Source organism: Stegostoma tigrinum, chromosome 20 (genome assembly GCF_030684315.1).
Source record: "Stegostoma tigrinum isolate sSteTig4 chromosome 20, sSteTig4.hap1, whole genome shotgun sequence".
NCBI classification, from domain to species: domain Eukaryota; kingdom Metazoa; phylum Chordata; class Chondrichthyes; order Orectolobiformes; family Stegostomatidae; genus Stegostoma; species Stegostoma tigrinum.
This window is the reverse complement of record NC_081373.1, coordinates 38,716,773-38,739,599: the sequence shown is the minus strand read 5'-3', so window position 1 is coordinate 38,739,599 and position 22,827 is coordinate 38,716,773. Positions and strand designations below refer to the sequence as shown.

Sequence of the window (22,827 nt, the reverse complement as noted above, 5' to 3'; positions counted from 1 at the left end):
CCGAGATGACATCACCGAGCCATCGTCCTCCTTCAGCCGGCTAAGCACAGAGCTCTCTTTGTGCACCTTCTGAAAGAAGAAACGCGAGCACGTCTCGTCCTGCTCCACGGAGCGGACCCTGGACCGGAAGATTATCCGGGAGGCCTCCGTGGCGAAGAGCGAGGCTTGCTGGCCCCTCACCTCGCGGAGGTCCTCTGTGACATCAACCCCCATCAACTGCAGAAGGAGCAGGTTCTGCACCCTTTTCTGGAGTCGCGACAGCTTTCCCCGCCTCTCTCTTGCCTTCTGAACACCCTTGAGGACAAAGAACCTCTTGATGTTCTCCTTCACTGTCTCCCACCAGTCGATTGGAGACTCAAAGAGGGGTTTCACGGTTCTCCAACCGGCGTACTCCCTCTTAAGCTCCTCGACGTTCTCTGGGGCAACAGAGTCGTGTTGAGCTTCCACGTCCCCTTGCCGGCCGGCTGGTTGTCCTGTAAGTGACAGTCGGCCAGCAGGAGGCAGTGGTCAGAGAAGAACACTGGCTCGACGCCAGTGGACCTGACCGAGAACGTCCGTGACACAAACAGGAAGTCTATCCTTGAGCGAATAGACCCGTCTGGCCATGACCAGGTGTACCTCCGCTGCGCTCCGTCTGCAGGGGTGCTGAAGACGTCGAGCAGCTCGGCGACCTTCACCGTGCCCATCAGGAATCTGGACGTGACGTCCAGTTGACTCCCCCCACCCGCTGTCCCCACGCCGGATCTTCCATCTGCATCGATGATGCTGTTGAAGTCTCCGCCGGCCTGGATGTAGCCAGCAGGGGTGGAAGCCGCTGCAGGACGGCCAACTGCTCACTCCATACCACTGGGGCGTACACGTTGATCAGCCTCAGGGGAGCGTTCCTGTAGGTGATGTCAGCCACTAGGAGGCGCCCCCACCACCTACTGAACTTGAGAGATGGCGAAGTTGCGCCCCCACAGCAGAATAGCCAGGCCTGAGGAGCGACAGTCATTACCCCCCGACCAGATCGAAGGCCCACAGGTCCAGGCGCCGGACCATTTCCCGTACCTGCTGAGGTGCAGTATCCCGCACTCCTGCAGAAACAGGAGGCCCGCCTTGATGGTGGTCAGGCAGGCCAACGTGGACACACATCTTGCAGTTGACTTGACGCTGCACACATTAATGCTCGCAACTCGTACCCCCATTGTGGGCAGTGACCGCAGTACCCTCCCCAAGTCCAAGGTCCAGCCCCTCCATCTGTCCCTGCATGCCCATTGCCCGGGCTAACTGCTGGACGCTCTCTGGGCTCAGGAAACCGACGGTGCTGCCTTCCGGGTGGCATACCCCGTCAGGGGTGCGGAGGCAGGAGGGTCCGGCTCCGGGTCAGGCTGGGGACGTGCTGTTTCCTCCTTCCCGCCTGGAAGTCCCGAGGGGCCCTCCAGTGCTCCAGCGGCACTTGACTGGGTGTCGGAGGGACCCTCAGGACGCCTCCTGTCACCTGGAAGCGGGGTGCTGCTTTCCTTCCCCCTCGAGATCTTTAACTTCTGCTTTGGGCGGGCCATATCCGAATCCCCCTCGTCAGAGGAGCTCTTATAGCCCCCCTGTAGCTGCCTCTTCCCGCCTGATGGTTGCGGTTCCTGGGCCCATCAACGCACCTTCCTCCTTGCTTTCCGGACTGTCGTCCACTCCCCTGGGTTGCCTGTCGCCGCCTCCATCGACTCCGGGTTATCGGGGGGGAGCGGAGCCTGCAGGGGCCCTTTGCTGGCCTCGGGCCCATCCTGCGGGGCTGGGCCCTCATGCACGGCCTGGCCCTCCTGTACATCAGTGGGGTCCTTGCTGGGCCCTGGTGCCTTCCTCTCCTCCGGGGGGGCTGGCCCCGCATTGCCCCTGCTGGCGACCTGGGCGTAGGTGGTCCCCCGCTGCAGGCATGCCCTATAGAGGTGGCCCGCTTCCCCGCAAAGGTTGCAGCTTTTCTCTTGGGGGCAATCCTTTGCAAGGTGTCCCTCCTCCCTGCAGATGGTGGCTTTGCAGTCGGCCGCCACGTGACCTGACCTACCACAGGCATGGCAGACTTTAGGTTGCCCTGCATAGGTCAGGTAGCCCCTGCTCCCGCCGATCGCGAAGCTGGACGGTGGGTGTACGACATTTCCATCCGCGCCCATCCTCAGCGTCACCTTGACTTGCTTCTTGCTCGTCCAGATGCCAAAGGGGTCCATGATGTCAGTTAGGTCCCCTTCCACCTTCACATACCTTCCGAGGAAGGTCAGGACATCAACTGCTGGCACATGCGGGTTGTACATATGTACAGTCACCATACGGCTCCTCTGTGCTGGCATCACAAACAGCGGGGCAGCGGTCAATACAGAGAGGGGGCCCTCACCTCCTTTCTCCTTGAAAACCTCCAGGAAGCGCTCGCAAAGCTTGGCACTCCTGAAGGTCACGTCGTAAAAACCTCCTCCGGGGAAATCCTGCAGGCAGTAAATGTCCGCAGCAGCGAACCCACAACAGTCCAACAGGACCCTCTTCACGAAGAAGGTGCGGTCCACAGGTGCACCTTCATCCACCTTCTTTACAGAAACACGGATGGTGTTCCGGACCCCCTGACCTGGGGCACGAGCATTTGCTGCAGCCATCGTTGCAGGTTGGCTGCTCCCCTGAACCAGCGTTAGGCCGCAGCCAGCATTGAGATCCACTGGTCGCAAGGGTGCACAGCCAACCCGACGTCCTCCTTCCACCTCCAACACAGCACTCTCCTCTTCTCGGTCCACAAGAGAGTGGGTCTTTATTTTGTTCCAGATGTAAGCTGGCTCACTGAGCTGTAAGGTTTGTTCCCAGATGTTTCGTCACCATTCTAGGTAACATCAACAGTGAGCCTCTGACGAAGCGCTGGTGTTATGTCCCACTTTCTATTTATCTGTTCAGGTTTCCTTGGGTTGGTGATGTCATTTCCTGCGTTGGTGATGTCATTTCCTGTGCTTTTCTCAGGGGATGGTAGATTGGCTCCAAATCAATATGTTTGTTGATGGAGTTCAGTTGGAATGCCATGCTTCTAGGAATTCTCGTGCGTGTCTCTGTTTGGCTTGTCCTAGGATGGATGTGTTGTCCCAATCAAAGTGGTGTCCTTCCTCATCTGTATGTAAGGATACGAGTGATAGTGGGTCATGTCGTTTTGTGGCTAGTTGATGTTCATGTATCCTGGTAGCTAGCTTTCTGCCTGACCAGGATACATGAACATGTATTGATGGAGGCGGCGACAGGCGACCCAGGGGAGTGGATGACGGTCCGGAAAGCGAGAAGGAAGGCACGTTGGCGGGCCCAAGAACCGCAACCATCAGGCGGGAAGAGGCAGCTACAGGGGGGCTATAAGAGCTCCTCTGATGAGGGAGATTCAGAGAGGGCCCGCCCAAAGCAGAAGCTAAAGATCGCAAGGGAGAAGGAAAGCAGCACCCCACTTCCAGGTGACGGGAGGCATCCTGAGGCTCCCTCCGACACCCAGTCATGTGCCGCTGGGGAGGGCCCCCTGGAACTTACAGGCGGGAAGGAGGAAACAGCGCGTCCCCAGCCTGACCCAGAGCCGGACCCTCCTGCTCCGTACTCCCGACGGGGGTGCCACTCAGAAGGCAGCACGGACGGTTTCCTGAGCCCGGAGAGCGTCCAGCAGTTAGCCTGGGCAATGGGCATGAAAGGACAGATGGAGGGGCTGGACCTTGGACTTGGGGAGGGTACTGCGGTCACTGCCCACAGTGGGGGTACGAGTTGCGAGCATTAATGTGCGCAGCGTCAAGTCCACCGCAAGATGTGTGTCCACGTTGGCCTACCTGACCACCATCGAGGTGGACCTCCTGTTTCTGCAGGAGTGCGGGATACTGCACCTCGGCAGGTACGGGAAATGGTCTGGCGCCTGGACCCGTGGGCCTTCGATCTGGTTAGGGGGTAACGACTGTCGCTCCTCGGGCCTGGCTATTCTGCTGTGGGGGCGGAACTTCGCCATCTCTCAAGTTCAGTAGGTGGTGGGGGGCGCCTCCTCGTCGCTAACGTCACCTACAGGAACGCTCCCCTGAGGCTGATCAACGTGTACGCCCCAGCGGTACGGAGTGAGCGGTTGGCGTCCTGCAGCTGCTTCCACCCCTGCTGGCTACGTCCAGGCCGGTCATCCTAGGCGGAGACTTCAACTGCATCATCGATGCAGATGGAAGATCCAGCGTGGGGACAGCGGGTGGGGTTGTCAACTGGACGTCACGTCCAGATTCCTGATGGGCACGGTGAAGGACGCCAAGCTGCTCGATGTCTTCAGCACCCCTGCAGATGGAGCGCAGTGGAGGTACACCTGGTCGCGGCCAGACGGGTCTATTCGCTCAAGGATAGACTTCTTGTTTGTGTCCCGGGCGTTCTCGGTCAGGTCCACTGGCGTCGAGCCGGTGTTCTTCTCTGACTACTGCCTCCTGCTGGCTGACTGTCACTTACAGGACGACAAGCAGGCTGGCAAGGGGACGTGGAAGCTCAACACGACTCTGTTGACCCCAGAGAACGTCAAGGAGCTTAAGAGGGAGTACGCCGGTTGGAGAACTGTGAAACCCCTCTTTGAGTCTCCAGGCGACTGGTGGGAGACGGTGAAGGAGAACATCAAGAGGTTTTTTGTCCTCAAGGGTGTTTGGAAGGCGAGAGAGAGGCGGGGAAAGCTGTCGCGACTCCAAAAAAGGGTGCAGAACCTGCTCCTTCTGCAGTTGATGGGGGTCGATGTCACGGAGGACCTCCGCGAGGTGAGGGGCCGGCAAGCCTCGCTCTTCGCCGCAGAGGCCACCAGGATAATCGTCCGGTCCAGGGTCCGCTCCTTGGAGCAGGACGAGACGTGCTCTCGTTTCTTCTTTCAGAAGGTGCACAAAGAGAGCTCTGTGTTGAGCCGGCTGAAGGAGGACGACGGCTCGGTGACGTTGTCTCGGCCCGACATTTTGAGGATCAGCAGATCCTTCTATGCTGGACTGTATGACACGAAGCCCACGGACAGCACGGTCTCCGAGTCGTTCCTGTCGTCTATCACGAGATCTTAGACGACGGCACGAGGGAGTGGCTGGACCGGCCGATGTCCCTGGACGAGCTGACCAGAGCCCTCAAGTCCTTGGAGAGGAATAAGACTCCCGGGAGTGACGGCTTACCGGTCGAGCTGTATTCCGCTCTGTGGGACCTAGTCGGCCAGGACCTGCTGGAGGTGGACGATAGTGCGCTTCGGGCAGGGGAAATGTGCAAGTCCATGAGGAAGGGCATCATCACCCTCATTTGCAAGTGGAAGAGGGAGAGGGAAAAAATTAAGAATTGACGTCCCATTTCACTATTGAACGTGGACTACAAAATCCTGGCCAAGGTCATAGCCAACCGGGTCAGGTCTGTCCTGGAGTCGGTGATTCATCCTGACCAAACCTGTGCTGTGCCAGGCAGGAAGATCGCTGAGAGCCTCGCGCTCATCAGGGATACGATCGCCTATGTACAGGACCGGCGGGTGGACACCTGCCTCGTCAGCTTGGACCAGGAGAAGGCCTTCGACAGAGTCTCTCATGCTTACATGAGGGACGTCCTCTCCAAATTGGGGTTCGGGGAGGATATCCGCAATTGGATCCGGCTGCTCTACACCAACATCATTAGTGCAGTCTCGATCAACGGGTGGGAATCAGACAGTTTTCCCGTCAGATCTGGAGTCAGGCAGGGCTGCCCGCGCTCTCCTGCCTTGTTCGTGTGTTGTGTGGAGCCCTTCGCCGCATCCATCAGGAAGGACGTGAGCCTGAAGGGTGTGACTATCCCAGGCAGTGGAGGCCAGTTTGAACTGGCCTGGGGTGCCAAAGTCAATAGGGGCAAGAGCGAGGTCATGTTCTTCGGGAACTGGGACAACCGCTCCTTCATACCCTTCACCGTCAGGACAGACTACCTGAAGGTGCTGGGTGTTTGGTTCGGTGGAGCTGGGGCGTGCACTAAGACTTGGGAGGAGGGTATCACCAAACTGAAGCAGAAGCTGGGCAGGTGGACGCTCTGGTCCCTCTCCGCGGATAAGAACCTGGTTGTCAGGTGCGAGGGGCTTGCGGTACTGCTGTATGTGGCGCTGGTCTGGCCTATTCCCTGGACCTGCACCGCTGCGGTCACCCGGGCCATCTTCCACTTCATTTGGGGGTCGAGGATGGACTGGGTCCGCAGAGACACCATGTACAAAGACCTGGGAAATGGGGGAAAGGGCGTACCGAACGCCACCCTCGCCCTGACGGCTACCTTTGTGTGCGGCTGCATCAAGCTGTGCGTAGATCCTCAGTACACAAACACCAAGTGTCACTACTTACTGAGGTTCTACCTGTCCCCGGTGTTGCGAAGGATGGGCCTGGCCTCGTTGCCGCGGAACGCTCCGAGTAGTTGGACCGTCCCGTACCACCTGTCCTTCGTGGAGAAATTTTTGAAGGGAAACACCTTTGACCACAAGGCCGTCAGACAGTGGTCAGCACGTAGTATCCTCAGGACCCTTCGGGAAAAGGAGAGGGTGGATCCCGTTGTGTGGTTCCCCACGCAGACTGCCAAAGTCATTTGGCAGAATGCCTCATCGCCAGAACTTTCAAACAAGCACAAGGACATTGCTTGGCTGGCGGTGAGAGGGGCTCTGCCAGTGAGACCCTTTATGCACGCCCGGAATCTCTGCGCCACCGCACGCTGCCCTTGAGGCGGCTGCGGGGGGGACGAGACTGTCGATCACCTCCTTCTGGAGTGTCCCTGTGCGCAGGAAGTCTGGAGGGGGATGCAGTGGTATTTTTTGAGGTTCATCCCGAGCATCTCCATGACATGGGACTCCGTGCTCTACGGGCTGTTTCCCGGGATGCACACCGAGACCAACATCAACTGCACCTGGAGGACCATCAATGAGGTGAAAGACGCTCTTTGGTCTGCCCGCAACTTGCTGGTCTGCCAGCTGAAAGAACTGACCCCGACCGAGTGTTGCAGACTGGAGCACTCCAAGGTCCAGGACTACATGCTGAGGGACGCACTGAAGCTTGGGGCAGCCGCCGCCAAGGCAGGGTGGGGAAAGACCACGGTATGAAACCCCTCGTCCAGAATAGGAAAAAGGGCCCTATCTGGTAACTGGGCCCAGCTGGCGCCTTCCCCAACTGGTCAGGGGGCCAACGGGGACTGTGCGGGGTGACGACTGCCGGGGTATTTTCTTTGCTTTGTTTATTATCTTCTTTGTTTGCTTTTTTCCTTTAGTTGGTGTATGTACCCCCTGGATAACCTGGAGCGGCTTGCATGACTGGATAGGTGTATAAATAGGTTTTATTTTTTGTACATCTTATGAATAAAGTATATTTTTTCAAATAAAAACAAGGTGACAAAACGTCTGAAAACTAACCTTCCAGCTCAGCGAGCAAACTTACATCCATTGCCATCACATTCTTGAAGCAGACTTTATCACAGTCTTAACTATATATCCAATACCTTTCAAAATGACTCCAGCATGGTCTGCACACTGTTCAACTTTGGTGGCCATCTTATTCAGTTCTACAGCTAATCACAGATATTTTACTCATAAAAATGACCCAGTGGGGAGATTGATATATCCAAGGGGAACAAGGGCATCAAGTCTAAATTTTGATGCATCGGACAATAACTACGGTATTGTATTGTGAACAAAAAGAGAAATTGCTGGAGAAACTCAGTTTCAGATTTCCAGCATCCACAGTTCTTTGTCTTTTTGTTTACTATTGTATTGTGCATCCACAAAAATCTGCAATGAATGATAAGTTGAAAAATCTGACTTTCAGATGGTACATAGCATAGTTGCTAATTGAGCTTTGATGCCATAGAATCCCTACAGTGTAGAAACCCATCAAATCACACTGACCGTCCGAAGAGCATCCCGCCCAAACTCGTCCTTATTTTGTCCCTGAAACCCTGCATTCCCATAGATAACCCACCTAAATGGCACATCCCTACACCTTAGTGGGAGGAAACAGGTTTACCCAGAGGAAACTCACATAGACACGGGGAAAATACAAAAATTCCACACAGACAGTTGCCGGATAGTGGAATTGACAGTGCTAATTGCTGAGCTACCGTGCTGCATAATTCCAATTCAGTGGAGGTGGCTTGTCAGGTGAGAAAGAATTGCACCTATGAGTGAGTAAAATGAATTGAATACAATGAGTCTGATTCCATGGTGATACGCTGTCTACATTAGCATTTGTGGGTTTGCTTCCCCTCTGAAGAAAACTACCAATAACCTTGTCCTGATGCAATTGGCTCTTAAAATCTGCAATAGCCTGACAAAAATAATAATGAAGTGTACTGTTCTTTGGTGATGATTTGAGAGCACAGTGCAACCAAAACTTCCAACAGACTTTGACACTTTCGATACCTAGCCTATGTATTTAGGAATGACTTCAAAGAATCTTAGAAACATAAGTTAAAAACTTTATGTATTATATCAATGTATTAGCATCTATATATTCAATATAACAGCTATGGACAGTTTCAACTGAGTTAGTAATCATGTTTAGAATACTGCAGGATTTGTTACATCCTGGGGGGAAAATTAGATTTAAAGAATTAGGTATCAAAACATTTCTGCTTGGACTGAGCAAATCATAGCCTATAAAATTACAGCCAAGGAATGAGATCATTACATCATTTAAATTCTAAATACGTTGAAAGCAGATTACCAAGCAATTTGAATTTATGCTGTTTAGTCCATGTGGTTTTTCCAGAGTTGCAGTCTCTGACCACAGAAGTTGATTCAGTAGTGCTCCCGACTAAATTATAATTCAATAGTTACTCATTACAACATGACAGTCAATTCGTACATAACCTTTTGGGAAATAAACTATAAGTAAAAAAAATAAAAATAATTAGCATGCAACATGCCATACAGTAATGTTACCAATAAAAGAGACAATAGCATTCATTGCATTCAACAAAACTGTTGAATTTAGCAACAAAGTACTCTTTACCTTGTGGTCCCCCATGCAAACATTTGGTCCAATGTTGTCATAGATAACTGACTTCTCATCATTTTCTGCCTGTAAAACAGAGATCACTTTCTTTAGAGACAGAGTGGCTATTCACAGCAAAGGTCTTTTCACAATTGCTCTGCTGCAAAGGCAAATATTTAGAGGCAGTGAGAAAGCAATTTACAAGAGTTTTAACAAACAAGTAGAGCTGGAAGGCCACCCCTGCATAGATTTGTTAAAACTGTTCAGAATGTCAGTGAACCATTTGCTCCAGCAATTACAAATCAAAACCAATATACTGTATTGGGATGGTGAAGGGTAGCAGAGAGAAGACCATCTTTCTCAAAATGGGTGAATAAAGTTGCTGAACAATAATTTGACCTCCAAGGTGGTCTTTGTGTTATTACTACATGGCAGTTTCTAATATTGACAATTTTGTTATTACTGGCACCTTCAAACATGGCAAGTTTTCCCATATAACAGTTTGATTATTTTACACTCGACTCAGGTACTCAGGGTAGTTGCCCACAGTTGTTAAAAGACTGTATTAGTGGTCATTAACACATAATCATTAAAGGTTTTGTATTAATCTGCACACAAAGCCACAGAGAATAAGCAGATGACTGAGTAATAAACATTGGTTTTAAAAGCATTTATGGCTTCAAGTAGTTTAAGGCATCAGTTTGTTTCTACTTAAGAGCGAGTCTTCATTTTAGTTAGTAACCAACTGTGTTTTTCAAAAGAAGTTGAAGTTAAGATTAGTTCTGGTGGAGAGTGTCCTACTTATGGTGACGGTTTATTCATACAAAAAGCCTTAATTTCTGTGTCATTTGTCGATTAGCGCAGTCATCTAACTATATCAATCAAATTTTTGAGGGCAATGATTTTTCTGTTGTTCATTCTACAGCACCTTAGTAACAACTGCACTTGAAAATTTTGATGCTTAGCATTTGTAACTTTGCATCATGATTATTTGACAGCCTAATTCCCTTAATTCTATTTTGTCCCATTAATAGGAGAACAGGATTTCTGTTTTGTGCTGTGCCGTGTGAAAGGGCAGAAGAGTGGGTCAGGGTTAAATACACATTTATGTGGTGTCTCCAGGACTGCCATCAGCACTCTGTGTCCCCTGCGCTGTTGCATGTGCTTCAACCTGATGAAGTTACTATGGCAACCCTGAATAGGGCCCAGTGGAGGGTCTTCACAATTTTTTTTAATAAGTTGCAAGAAGTTGTACTGTGTAATACTCCTGTCTCTGACGAGGCCAAATTCTGAATGACATTTAGAGAATTGCTTTGTGAAGAAAGAGTTTTGGGATTGGACAGGCAATGTTTCTCGCAGACCTATGAATGCCTAGTGAAATTTATGACCAGACAAAAGAAAGTAAGTGAGACCAATTGCTAAGTATCTTAATACTAGGAATATACTTACCTTTCAAAGTGAGACACTATTAAAGCTCACTGTTTAAACTAATATTAATGAGGCTTGAAAGGTCAGCTTAACATCTGATATAAAGTATGGGAAATTTTCACTAATGTTTTTGGTCTAAAATGCACTGAAAGCTTCTGCAAGGATATCTGAACTGTAGATCATCTGCTTCTGTGAGGACAAACTGAATAGTTTTGGATGAATGAGAATCAGGTTCCTATTATGGTCTTATCTCTGATGTAAATGACTGGTAACCTTCTCTATAAGTTTTCTCTGCAAGCTATTTTCATTTGTTTAAAAACGCTGAAGCATTTTTCATTTCATAAAATAATGATGGGTTTGCAAAAGGGAAACACAATTTGAATAGAGGGATCAGCAAAATGAATCGGCTGACCCTGATCGATCTGTAATAATACACAGAATCTCGGTGAGACCTTGCTGCGGAGCTGGCACAAGAGCAAAGCCGTGTCTTTATGGGTTGGCCTTGAATCAACCTGATAATGGTGGGACCAGCGATAGTCCTTCCCCTGAGATCATGAGCCAGGCTGTGGAAGTCACAAAAACTGCCAGTCAATCCATCAGAGGCTGGTAATTCTGCTGCTCAGCAGAACAACAGACAGGCCCTGGAATCCCAGGGTCACACAGTGACAGGGGCCACGGGTAAGTAATGTCAAGATGGGTTCCCTGGCTCGTGAATCACTGGACAGGGGGATGGGGATCGGGGTGGGGGTGGTGGCATCAGACTGAGGAGGGGCTTCAGCCTAGGTGCCTTTCAGACTGTGTTCGATTGAGGGACATCCCCCCTCGAGCAAACAAACCTCATCTCCCCACCAGCTCTCAAACTGGAAACTATCAAGCTGGTTACATTCTTGGAACTACTGTGCACACCTTGTGGTGACAGGCCTTTTGACACCGATGGCAGGATGGGGCACTTAAATGGTCATTAATTAGTGATGTGGCTGACTCTTAACTCTGAAAATGGTCGAAGAATACATTTTTTTTCAAAAAACAAACTGCCTACTGAAGAGCCTCATCTGTTGGTGAAGCAGAAAGGACAACCATGTGCCTTCTGCCCAGAACTGAATTCTGGCAGAGGGAGAAATGTGGTTGGGTCCAGCTATGCCATCATCCAGCCAGATAAAACATGCTTCCCAGCTCCAGGCTGAGCACCATGGAAAGCAGAAGATTGTGCTAAATGTTCTTCAAAACTTCTCAAGTAGTTAATGCATAATTGGCATATATGGTTAAAAGTTTATGAAACGAACAATGGAGGGCACTATACTTTTCATACATGACTGAGGTACAAGAATATAAAGTTCACTTCTTACTGTCTAAATGAACTACAGAATGGAGAAACTCCCCTAGAAACAAGCAAGCTATGTGGATATATATCTCAGACCATGCGTACTTGGCAGCTCATATTCAAAGTTCTAGTAGGTGTTTTTGAAGGCAGGTATCAACATGAAAGAAGGTTGTAGTTTTTTATGAGATACAGAAAAGTCACACTCCCACCTATTAGCAAGTTAAACAAATCAATATTCTGTTCAGTTATGGAAATATAGGAATCACCAATGAACTGGAACTCCATACCTGCATGATGCTGATCTCTGAGAAATCAACTGAGGGCGATCAGACAGCCAGTCCCATTTTACAATTGATGATTGCTGTATAAATGGTGGCTTGAACACAAGGATATCTCCAATCTATTATTCAATAAAGTATCATCCACTTGAAGAGGTGGATGTGGCGTTTTCATTTAAGAAAGTGCCAGCCAAGATTACGCACTCAAATGCTGGGCTAGACTTAGGTCAAGCATAGGAGAGGGATTTGAACTGTAAAGACAAAGGTCCTTGCAAATGAGCCAAGCAGACACTTGAACTGATGAAAAAATAACAGGCAAACTGAATGTTCTGAAGGAAGGTCACTGCACCCAAAACGTTAACTCTGCTTGCCCTCCACAGATGCTGCCAGACCTGCTGAATTTTTCCAGCAATTTGTGTGTTTGTTTCTGACTTCCAGCACCTCTGCGTCTTTGTTTTTTTTTGTTTAATGATATTATTTAAGTTAGCTTAGAATAAAATCATCACACTTTCACTGTATTACTTTTTAGAAAGCATGCACAAATATCTATCCTTTGTGAATTAAATATACCACAGGGTTAGACACCGTTGCATGACCTGTGATACCTTGCATCCCAGAAGTTGACACACAAGCAAATCTGCCTGAGGTTTAATGGTCACAAGATTTCTTCTTTGTTGGAAAGTACAGGCTGCTCCCTCCTGGGGAGAATCTGGAACCAGTGGTTGTTATTTAAAAATAAGGAGTTGCCGATTTAAGAAAGAGATGAGGAAACAGTTTTTTTTACTTAGAAGGTTGTGAGTCTCTTGAATTCCCTTTCTCAAAAGGCAGTGGATGCAAAATCTTTAAACATTTTTAAAGCAGAGGTGGATAGACTCTTGATTATCTGGGGATGAAAGATTATCGGGGAAATGTAGGAATATAGATCTAAGGTTAAAATCAGTTCAGCCATGATTTTATTGAATGGCAGAATAGGTTTGAAGTGCTGAGTAGCCTACCATGTTCCTGTTATACCCCACTTAAAGCAGGTCTTGATAGCACATTTTAATTTCTTTGCTCAACAGGTAAATTAGATATGTTCCCCAACTAACTTTCTCTATTCCAATTTTAGTGCATTTATTGAGCACGTTCAGCTTCTTTTAACAATAACAAACTGCTGCTTTGCCAATTCCTTGTTGCCACCTCTGTCTGGCCCTCCTGCTCACCACTTTTCTTCCCAAGCTCCCCGCTTTCTGCTCCATTTGGCCCAGCCATTATAAAGGCCACAGTGTATCGTAGGTTAAAGCTTTGGGAAGGGTCTTGAGGTGCAGTAATAGTGTCACTGCTTCTGGGCCAGAAATTCCAGGTTCAAGTCCCAGCTGCCCTGGCGGTGTGTCGTAACATGTACAGAAAGGTCGATTAATAGAAGTACAACTGAAATCTTGGGAAATACACCTAAGCAGGCAGCCAGATTACAAAGCCCCACGTCCAACAATGTTGCACTCCTCAAATACTGCATTTAAGCATCAGCCTCGTTCATGTGCTCAGGTCCTGCAGTCGGGCTGCAAGCAAAATTTTCTGACTTAGAAATAAGAGAGCTACCAGTGAGCCATGATTATCTAAACTAACTCATTCTTCTTCACAAGTAAGTCAAAAATATTTACAACTTATTTTTATGAAGGCCTCTAACAGTTATGTTAAAAAATACACATCATTGTACAACAAAGATACAAAATGCCATCCATATGTATGGCTAGACAAAACATCTGACATTTGAAAGAATTTGGCAGAACAGATTTTCATTTGTCCTTCAGCAGTATCCTGGCCAATCCCAATTAATGTGGTTCTGCGCTAACAGTATGGATGAGAGATTGATGAACACGTCAGTGGTTAAAACAAGAGGTATTGCTGCCATATGCACAGTTAGTTCAAGTTTCATCTTAACTCTACTAGTGAGCACCTGTCAAACCACCAGAGGCAGCTTGTTGTGCTGAGGATTTCTAGTTTCAGTCGGCTACATTGTAGTATAGGTTCTCAGGTAGATCATTTGCAGAGTTGTATAGGGGAGGAGAGGAAGTGTTAGTGGTGAGTAGCCAGTGATAGTCTAAAGTGCTGCAAGAGCTGGCTCCTAATCGCTTTATGTGAAGTTGCATTATTTTAAAAAATGCAAACCGGCCAACATTGTAACAGCTTGAGAAGTGCAAGTCTTCACTTGTTCTGTTCAGTGCTGCCCAGTTCCCATGAAGGAATCACTATTTTCCATTTTAACAATCAGATCAGGGGATTATTATGGAGAACTTGCTCATTGGCATATCATGTTAACTCCACTCAGTGCTCAAGGAAGTACAGCAAAGCACCATAACTTTATTTCCAAATGTTGCACATGTTCCAAAGTTTACTATTGTAGTCAGCTTGGAGTATAAATCTGTTTGCACTGCATTCCGTGGGGAGATTAGCTTCACAGCTTTCAAAAGAAAAGTGGTCTATTCATCCATCAGGTATTCGTTGAAAGTAAAGAGGAAGTACAAAGATTGTTGAAATAAAAGTATCAATTTATTGTTATTCAGCATTTATGCCAATGGTTCATTCGCTCACTTGATTTTACAGAGGTATTAACATAACTTGGCTTAGTCCATAAGACTGGGGAAAGGTCAGGATCAAGCTAAGAATACATTCCCACCTATTAGCCAGTTAAACAAATCAATATCCTGTTCAGTTACGGAAATATAGGAATCACCCACGATATTTTGTGTAAATAGAATAGGACAGTAAATAGCAAGTATAAGCTCTGTGCATCATGCTTCAATTAAACATCATCCAAGTCCACAATCTCTGCAGCCAGCTTTAATGTTCGTTCGTGCCCTACAAATCCACAGCATCCAACTTTGATTCAGCCACCTGCTCTCATTATAGTGGCTGTCCTTCTTCAGTTACAAATTAAGTATCAGATCATCTTAAGATCAGCTAAATTGTGCAAAACTCTCAGGATCAAGTTTTATTTGTGTCATGTACCTTATAAAAAAAAATGACCAGTACTTCACCCACCCACTTTTGGCTCCACTGCAAGCTGAGTTGCACATAAAGCATTAGGAAAGCCGGCAATCCATTTAGTCACCCACGACTAACAGGGAGACAAGCAGCTGCTATGGAAGCAATGGATTCAAATGGGAAAACTGGGTTTGAATAAAGTCTCATTTATGAAAGGATTCACAAAAAAAGCTCTTGTGACTCTGTTACTTCATGCTTGTGATGTACAGTCAAACGGATAGCATAGAAATTAAATAAAGTCATAACATAAAACACAAGAAATCAACAATCTTCTAATTAACTTTGAACGCAATGAGCTGCTTTAAGGTCAGGCACATTATTATAAAGCACTATTCCCTACAATCAAAATGTAACCTTTTATATGTATGCATGGACACTTTCAATATTCTGGAATCATCATGTAGTCATAGCAGGAAGTTCAAGTGCATTCATCAAATTCAAGATGATAATTTTCAAGTGCAGCTTAAAATTGTAGATTTTCGGCTGCATAATCTTAAGACAGATAAACAAATTACAGCAGCACACAAGCAGAAACAAAACTACACTTCACTGAGCATTCATTATCACATGCTATCAAGCAGTTATGCAGCTCTGTAGCAGTAGCCAACCTTTGGTGTGTTAGGGCTCAGAAAGCATAAAATAACATGATGGTGAGTTAACGGACCATGGCATGATAGATGATGTTGCACAGTGGCTGTTTACAGCTCCATGTCTGTACAATCTGTAACGCCTAGTGCATTGAGCTCAACATGCCGTTTGCTAATATGATATGATTCACACGTTAGCTAGGCCACCATCTCCAGTATTCTAAAGTGAGCTCTCTATCTGTAGGATTATGTATCTGAGCAATCACGAGAGGCAATAAAATAAATTTGCAAAGTGATACAATCTAATTATAATGCAAAATCATTTTACGGATCAGATGCTTTATTTATAATTCTGAATCAGGGAAGATCAATGAAGTTGGGGGCAAGATTTGCCACGGCAGCAACATCAAAGTGATGAAAATGAACAGCAGAAACCAGTCAAAAAGCAATATGGTCCAATTAGCTAAAAAGTACATAGACTGAAAGTGATCGTCACTGAACTACAAATACCCTGAAAATTTGCAATTGTGAATCTTTTATAAAGTAAATGATCAGCTTGACGTCTACATAAACATAATGCAACATTTCAAGCAGTAATAGAGTTTAGAAGCCAACATACGTAAACCCCGAACGCTTTGCTGTCACTAACAAAACCAAAATATCAAACATTAAAATAGATCGATTAATTCAGCAATCAGCCCTGATTTGCAATATTGTAGTAACTGCACTTAATTTTACACAATGCCATTTGCAGACAACAAAAGCAGCTTTGCCTTCGATCTCCAAAAGAAATCACCATTCAATGAATCGTGTGAGAATCTGTTAGGTTCTAAAGATGTGTCTATTTAATACTCCAAACACACACTGAAGTCCATGGACTACTGCGACTATTCTGTCTGAAGCAGTTCAAAACAGAAAGAAAAATGAGGGGAAAATCAATGTCAATAATTTTAAACAGGATTCAAAAAATCCAGAATTAAGCCACTGATCTCTTGACAAGAGCAATACAAAATGCAAAGTTTTCATGAAAATTCACCTTTATGCAGGTAAAAATCAAATATTTATTTTTTGTCGAGATATGTGAAGAGGAGTTAAGCTTATATGATACTGCGAATATGATATAGTTAAGATTACTTGACAGTACACGGTAATATAGCTAATATGCACGAAACGATGATGGTGAATCTGATTTGCACCAAGTGGATGGTTTATTCTTGCTGCATAGTGATATGGTGATAAGGGCGTCTGACTGAATTTTCCTGGTCAAAGAATCATGAAGATGGTACTACTGTTGGGGTGTGAACGATATTAAGAGAGGCAGAGACAGACCAAATTGACTGAGTCATACATGCAAAGAGACAAAGAATTGGATCAAGGAAAATTGCTTATTTTGAGGTTATTTTATTTGATGGCCATTATTAAAACCAAGCTTAGAATTTTTTTTTCTTTACTGCCTACTGCAAGGATGTGTGGATAATTAAATAACTTTGTAATTAAATATTTGATTTTTTCAAAATGGTCTTGATACAATCAAAGAGATCCAATCATGCTTCATCAAAAGGCAAAGTTACAGTAGGTAATAGTTTTATGTTTTGGATTTACTCAGAAATGAACATTTTTATGCAAAATTACAGTATGTGAACAGTAGCTCAGGCTATTTGTATTGTGTATAAATTCATGGGATTTGTTGTGGATGCTATGTAGCACCAAAACATCTGCCTCCCTGTTACATGATGATGGAACAATCGAGAGTCACAGAGATGTCTTGTGAATGGATAAGTAATATAAATTGGAAATTAAAATTTTGAGGGATACTAATAGATAAACTAAAGCCTTTGTATGCAGTTTTCCCAATCTGAAGGTGGTGAGAGAGGCAGCGAAAAGGGTAAATTATTCAGCAAGTTGACCCTAGGCAGACATTTGACCATTTTTGCCATTTCACCAATTTAACACTTAGCAAGACCACCCATTGTGGACTTTCTTGAGGAATCTGCAATTAAGGCACCTAAGAGATTAATTATGGGCCATTTAAGGGCCTCAGTTCACCCCCTTCTTTGTTATTTACTGTCCTACAAGGTAAAAAAAGTAGCTGGTTTCCCAAATGGGTAACAAGGTCAATCTGCCTGTTGGGTTGATGGGTGTGCTTCATTTACCCAAGATTAATCTTGGGCAATTAGAAACATGGACATGTGCAAAATCACACCCACGTCTTTGCCACTGAACCCCCTACTGTTCCCCACCTGGATCCCAATTTTCCTCCCATTTATAATCCTTACACCGTGAGAAGCAGAAGAAAAATACCTACCTGCTCAGGGTTAGATCCCATCAAGCAGAGGCCTCAACTGATGGTCTTAAGGAACCAGAAGACACAGACTTCTGATTGGTCAGCAGTGTCTTTTGAGCCAGGATGTCACAGCTGAGGCCTGACAATAGACTGAGAAGCTCTTAGCAAGCTGAATGGCATATGGTATCGTGAGCTTTCTCGATAGTAGGGTGGCCAATTAATTGACACCTCATTTACCTACACAACACTTAGTCTGCAGAAGGAAAATAATGCTGTCTTAGCCTTAAAGGTTTCTGTACAGCGGTGTATTAAGTGCAGTTTTTTTTAATAGAAGTTGTCAGTCATGACAAGCGTAGCTTTTCAATTTCATAACCCAGTGAGATGACCAGACATTGCTGCTTAAGTAAAGGAAAGATGGTGCAGTGGACAAATTGTACAAGAGAAGCAACACCTTCTGGTAGAATGAAAGGAAGCTAAATGCTGAACGGGAATTCAGCATCCAGGGAGCATACAACTGACAAGAAAAATGAGCATTTCAATATCTATCATACATAGCAAAAAAAAACTTGTTCCTGTTTCTATCCTTGTAGCAAGCTATATGATTCTTCTGAGGTCTAAAGGTTGTAAGTATAGCGCAGTTGATGCCTAATGAACTTTGCACCAGAATTTTTTTCACCTCCAGATAATGTGGAAGAGAAAGTTATACATAACTTTAAATAAGCAATTCCTGATTCCCATTCACTGGTACTTTCCAGTCGATTAATTTTATTTTTAATCTCAAGGATTTTGAGGATTAAACAATTTCATATCAGTTCTGCAAAGGCTTGCCTACATGGAATGCACATTATGACTAAGACAGGATAAAGACCGAAATAGGTATTGAACTTTAAACTGCAAGCCTGACACGTAGGACTGTATAGCCCATGAACTATTTTGACGAAACACTCACTTGTATATTTGCTTTAGCTTAAAGGAGCTAAATTGTGTCTGAACTGCTTACCTTATGAATAAGGTCCCGTGCTGAATGAGACAAAAGGATACGATCACACCATGAGGGGCACCTTGTATTCATGTACTGCTTTCCCTGATTTGAGTCCTCACTGTATGGATAACTGGAAAAGAGAAGTCAGACTAAATAATCCTTTCTTCAACAGGAAGTATCATAAGATTTGACATATTTTTGTTGCTACTAGACTTGACTGCTTCCAACCAAACTCTTACATTCTATCCTTTGTAAACTTGGGGTCACCCAGAACCTTGCTTTCCATGCACTAACTTGCACCAAGTTCCAATCACCCATCACACAGACATGCATCGGTTTCCAGTTATGTGACACTTAGAGTCATTGAAATGTATGGTACAGAAACAGGCCCTTTGGTCCAACTCACCCATGCCAACCAAATATCCTAAATTAATCAAGTACCATCATAATCCCAGCATTTGGCCCATATCCCTCCAAACTCTTCAAATTCATATACTCATCCAGATACCTTTTGAATGTAGTGATTGTACCCACCTCAAACACTTCTTTTGGCAGCTCGTTAGAACATAGAACAGTACAACACTGCACAGGCCCTTCAGCCCACGATGTTGTGCTGAACTTTTACCCTAAACCTAAGGTCTATCTAACCTCCATCTCTACCTTATACTATCATCCATATGTGTATCTAATAGCCACTTAAATGCTGCTAATAATGCTGACTCCACTATCCTCTCCAGCAATGCATTCCATGCCCCTACCACTCTCTAAATAAAGAACCTACCTCTGATGTCTCTCCTATATCTACCTCCACACACTTTAAAACTATGCCCCTCATAATAGCTATCTCCAACCCAGGAAAAAGTCTCTGGCTGTCCATTCTATTTATACCTCTGATCATTTTGTACACCTCTATCAAGTCACTTCTCATCTGTCGTAGTTCTGAAGAGAAAAGCACTCACTCTCAACCTTTCCTTGTAAGACTTTCCCTCCATTCCAGGCAACATCCTGGTAATTCTCCTCTGCACCTTTTCCAACGCTTCCACATCTTTAGTTCTGTACATGCATCACCCTCTGCATGAAAAAGTTTCTCCTCAGGTCCTTTTGAAATCTTTCCTCTCTCATCTCAAACTTATGCTCTCTAGTTTTGGACTCTCCTTCCCAGGAAGAAAGATCTTCATTATTCAGCCTATTCATGCCCCTCATGATTTTATGAACCTCTATAAGGTCACCCCCTTGGCCTCCTATGCTCCAGCAAACAAACGTCCCATCCTATTCAGCATCTCTCTATACCTCAAACCCTCCAGTCCTGGGAACACTCTTGTAAATCTTTTCTGCACCTTTCAAATTTAACAACAATGTTCCTAGAAAAGGTTACCATAATTGTACGTTGTATTCTAAAACTGGCCTCAACAATGTCCTGTACAGCCACAGCATGACATCCCAACTCCTATACGCAATGCACCGGCCAACGAAAGCAAGTGTGCCAAACTCCGCCTTGTTCATCACTCTGACTGGCTGAGATTCCACTTTCAAGAAATTAGAACACAGAACATAGAACATAGAACAGTACAGCACAGAACAGGCCCTTCAGCCCACAATGTTGTGCCGACCATTGATCCTCATGTATGCACCCTCAAATTTCTGTGACCATATACATGTCCAGCAGTCGCTTAAATGACCCCAATGACCTTGCTTCCACAACTGCTGCTGGCAACGCATTCCATGCTCTCACAACTCTCTGCGTAAAGAACCTGCCTCTGACATCCCCTCTATACTTTCCACCAACCAGCTTAAAACTATGACCCCTCGTGCTAGCCATTTCTGCCCTGGGAAATAGTCTCTGGCTATCAACTCTATCTATGCCTCTCATTAACTTGTATACCTCAATTAGGTCCCCTCTCCTCCTCCTTTTCTCCAATGAAAAGAGACCGAGCTCAGTCAACCTCTCTTCATAAGATAAGCCCTCCAGTCCAGGCAGCATCCTGGTAAACCTCCTCTGAACCCTCTCCAAAGCATCCACATCTTTCCTATAATAGGGCGCCCAGAACTGGACGCAGTATTCCAAGTGCGGTCTAACCAAAGTTTTATAGAGCTGCAACAAGATCTCACGACTCTTAAACTCAATCCCTCTGTTAATGAAAGCCAAAACACCATATGCTTTCTTAACAACCCTGTCCACTTGGGTGGCCATTTTCAGGGATCTATGTATCTGCACACCAAGATCCCTCTGTTCCTCCACGCTGCCAAGAATCCTATCCTTAATCCTGTACTCAGCTTTCAAATTCGACCTTCCAAAATGCATCACCTCGCATTTATCCAGGTTGAACTCCATCTGCCACCTCTCAGCCCATCTCTGCATCCTGTCAATGTCCCGCTGCAGCCTACAACAGCCCTCTACACTGTCAACGACACCTCCGACCTTTGTGTCGTCTGCAAACTTGCTGACCCATCCTTCAATTCCCTCGTCCAAGTCATTAATAAAAATTACAAACAGTAGAGGCCCAAGGACAGAGCCCTGTGGAACTCCACTCACCACTGACTTCCAGGCAGAATATTTTCCTTCTACTACCACTCGCTGTCTTCTGTTGGCCAGCCAATTCTGTATCCAAGCAGCTAAGTTCCCCTGTATCCCATTCCTCCTGACCTTCTGAATGAGCCTACCATGGGGAACCTTATCAAATGCCTTGCTGAAGTCCATATACACCACATCCACAGCTCGACCCTCATCAACCTTTCTAGTCACATCCTCAAAAAACTCGATAAGGTTTGTAAGGCATGACCTACCCCTCACAAAGCCGTGTTGACTGTATTTGATCAAGCCATGCTCTTCCAGATGGTCATAAATCTTATCCCTCAGAATCCTTTCTAACACCTTGCAGACGACAGACGTGAGACTTACCGGTCTATAATTGCCGGGGATTTCCCTATTTCCTTTCTTGAAGAGAGGAATTACATTTGCCTCTCTCCAGTCCTCAGGTACGACTCCAGTGGAGAGCGAGGATGCAAAGATCTTCGCAAGTGGCGAAGCAATTGCATTTCTCGCTTCCCAAAGCAGCCGAGGACAAATCTGATCCGGGCCTGGCGACTTGTCAATCTTAATGTTTGACAAAATTTTCAGCACATCAGCTTCGTCTATCTCTATCCATTCCAGCATGCACACCTGCTCTTCAAAGGTTTCATTCACTACAAAGTTGGTTTCTTTCGTAAAGACAGAAGCAAAAAACTCATTTAGGGCTTCCCCTACCTCCTCAGGCTCCACACACAAGTTCCCTATGCTATCCCTGATCGGCCCTACTCTTTCTTTGACCATTCTCTTATTCCTCACGTAAGTGTAAAATGCTTTTGTGTTTTCCCGGATTCCTTCTGCCAAGCCTTTCTCGTGCCCCCTCCTGGCTCTCCTCAGACCATTTTTGAGCTCCTTCCTTGCCTGCATGTAATCGTCTCTAGCTGAACTTGACCCTAGCTTCCTCCACCTTATGTATGCTACCTTCTTCCTTTTCACTAGAAGCTCCACCGCTCTCGTCATCCAAGGTTCCTTAATCTTACCCCTTCTTGCCTGTCTCAGAGGGACATATTTACTCATCACTCCCAACAACTGTTCCTTAAACCGTCTCCACATGTCTATAGTTCCCTTACCATGGAACAACTGCTCCCAGTCCATGCTTCCTAACTCATGTCTAATTGTACACCTTCAATTCCAAAGCTCTTGGCGCTCTCGTCTCCCCCTATCTCTGTAATCGTTTTCAGCCTAACAACACTCCAAGATACCTATGCTTGTCTAACATTGACTCCCTGAGTATCCCTGATTGTAATTCTGCTGTGCTTTCAGCTGCCAAGCTTCCAAGCTCTGGAATTCCCTCCCTACACGTATGCAATTCTCTTATTCAATATCCTTCTCCAAGGTGCTCCTGAAAACCTGTCTTTTCAAGATCGATATTAATAGCTTATTATTTAATTTGATAACAGTCCTGTGAACCATCTCAGTATGCT

At 46.0% G+C, this 22,827-nt stretch overlaps 1 protein-coding gene across 3 annotated transcripts in view; it reads right to left on the bottom strand.

Annotated features, from left to right (window-relative positions):
- The window catches only part of LOC125461849 (inositol polyphosphate-5-phosphatase A), a 499,445-nt gene that overhangs the window by 15,944 nt on the left and 460,674 nt on the right, over positions 1–22,827 (bottom strand). For all 3 annotated transcript variants that reach the window (XM_048551135.2, XM_048551134.2, XM_059653108.1), the window contains exons 13-14: positions 18,856–18,967; positions 8,952–9,020 (exon numbers count right to left, since the gene is read on the bottom strand). In XM_048551135.2, coding sequence (XP_048407092.2) covers positions 8,952–9,020; positions 18,856–18,967 — 181 coding nt within the window. The remainder of the gene's footprint in view (positions 1–8,951; positions 9,021–18,855; positions 18,968–22,827) is intronic.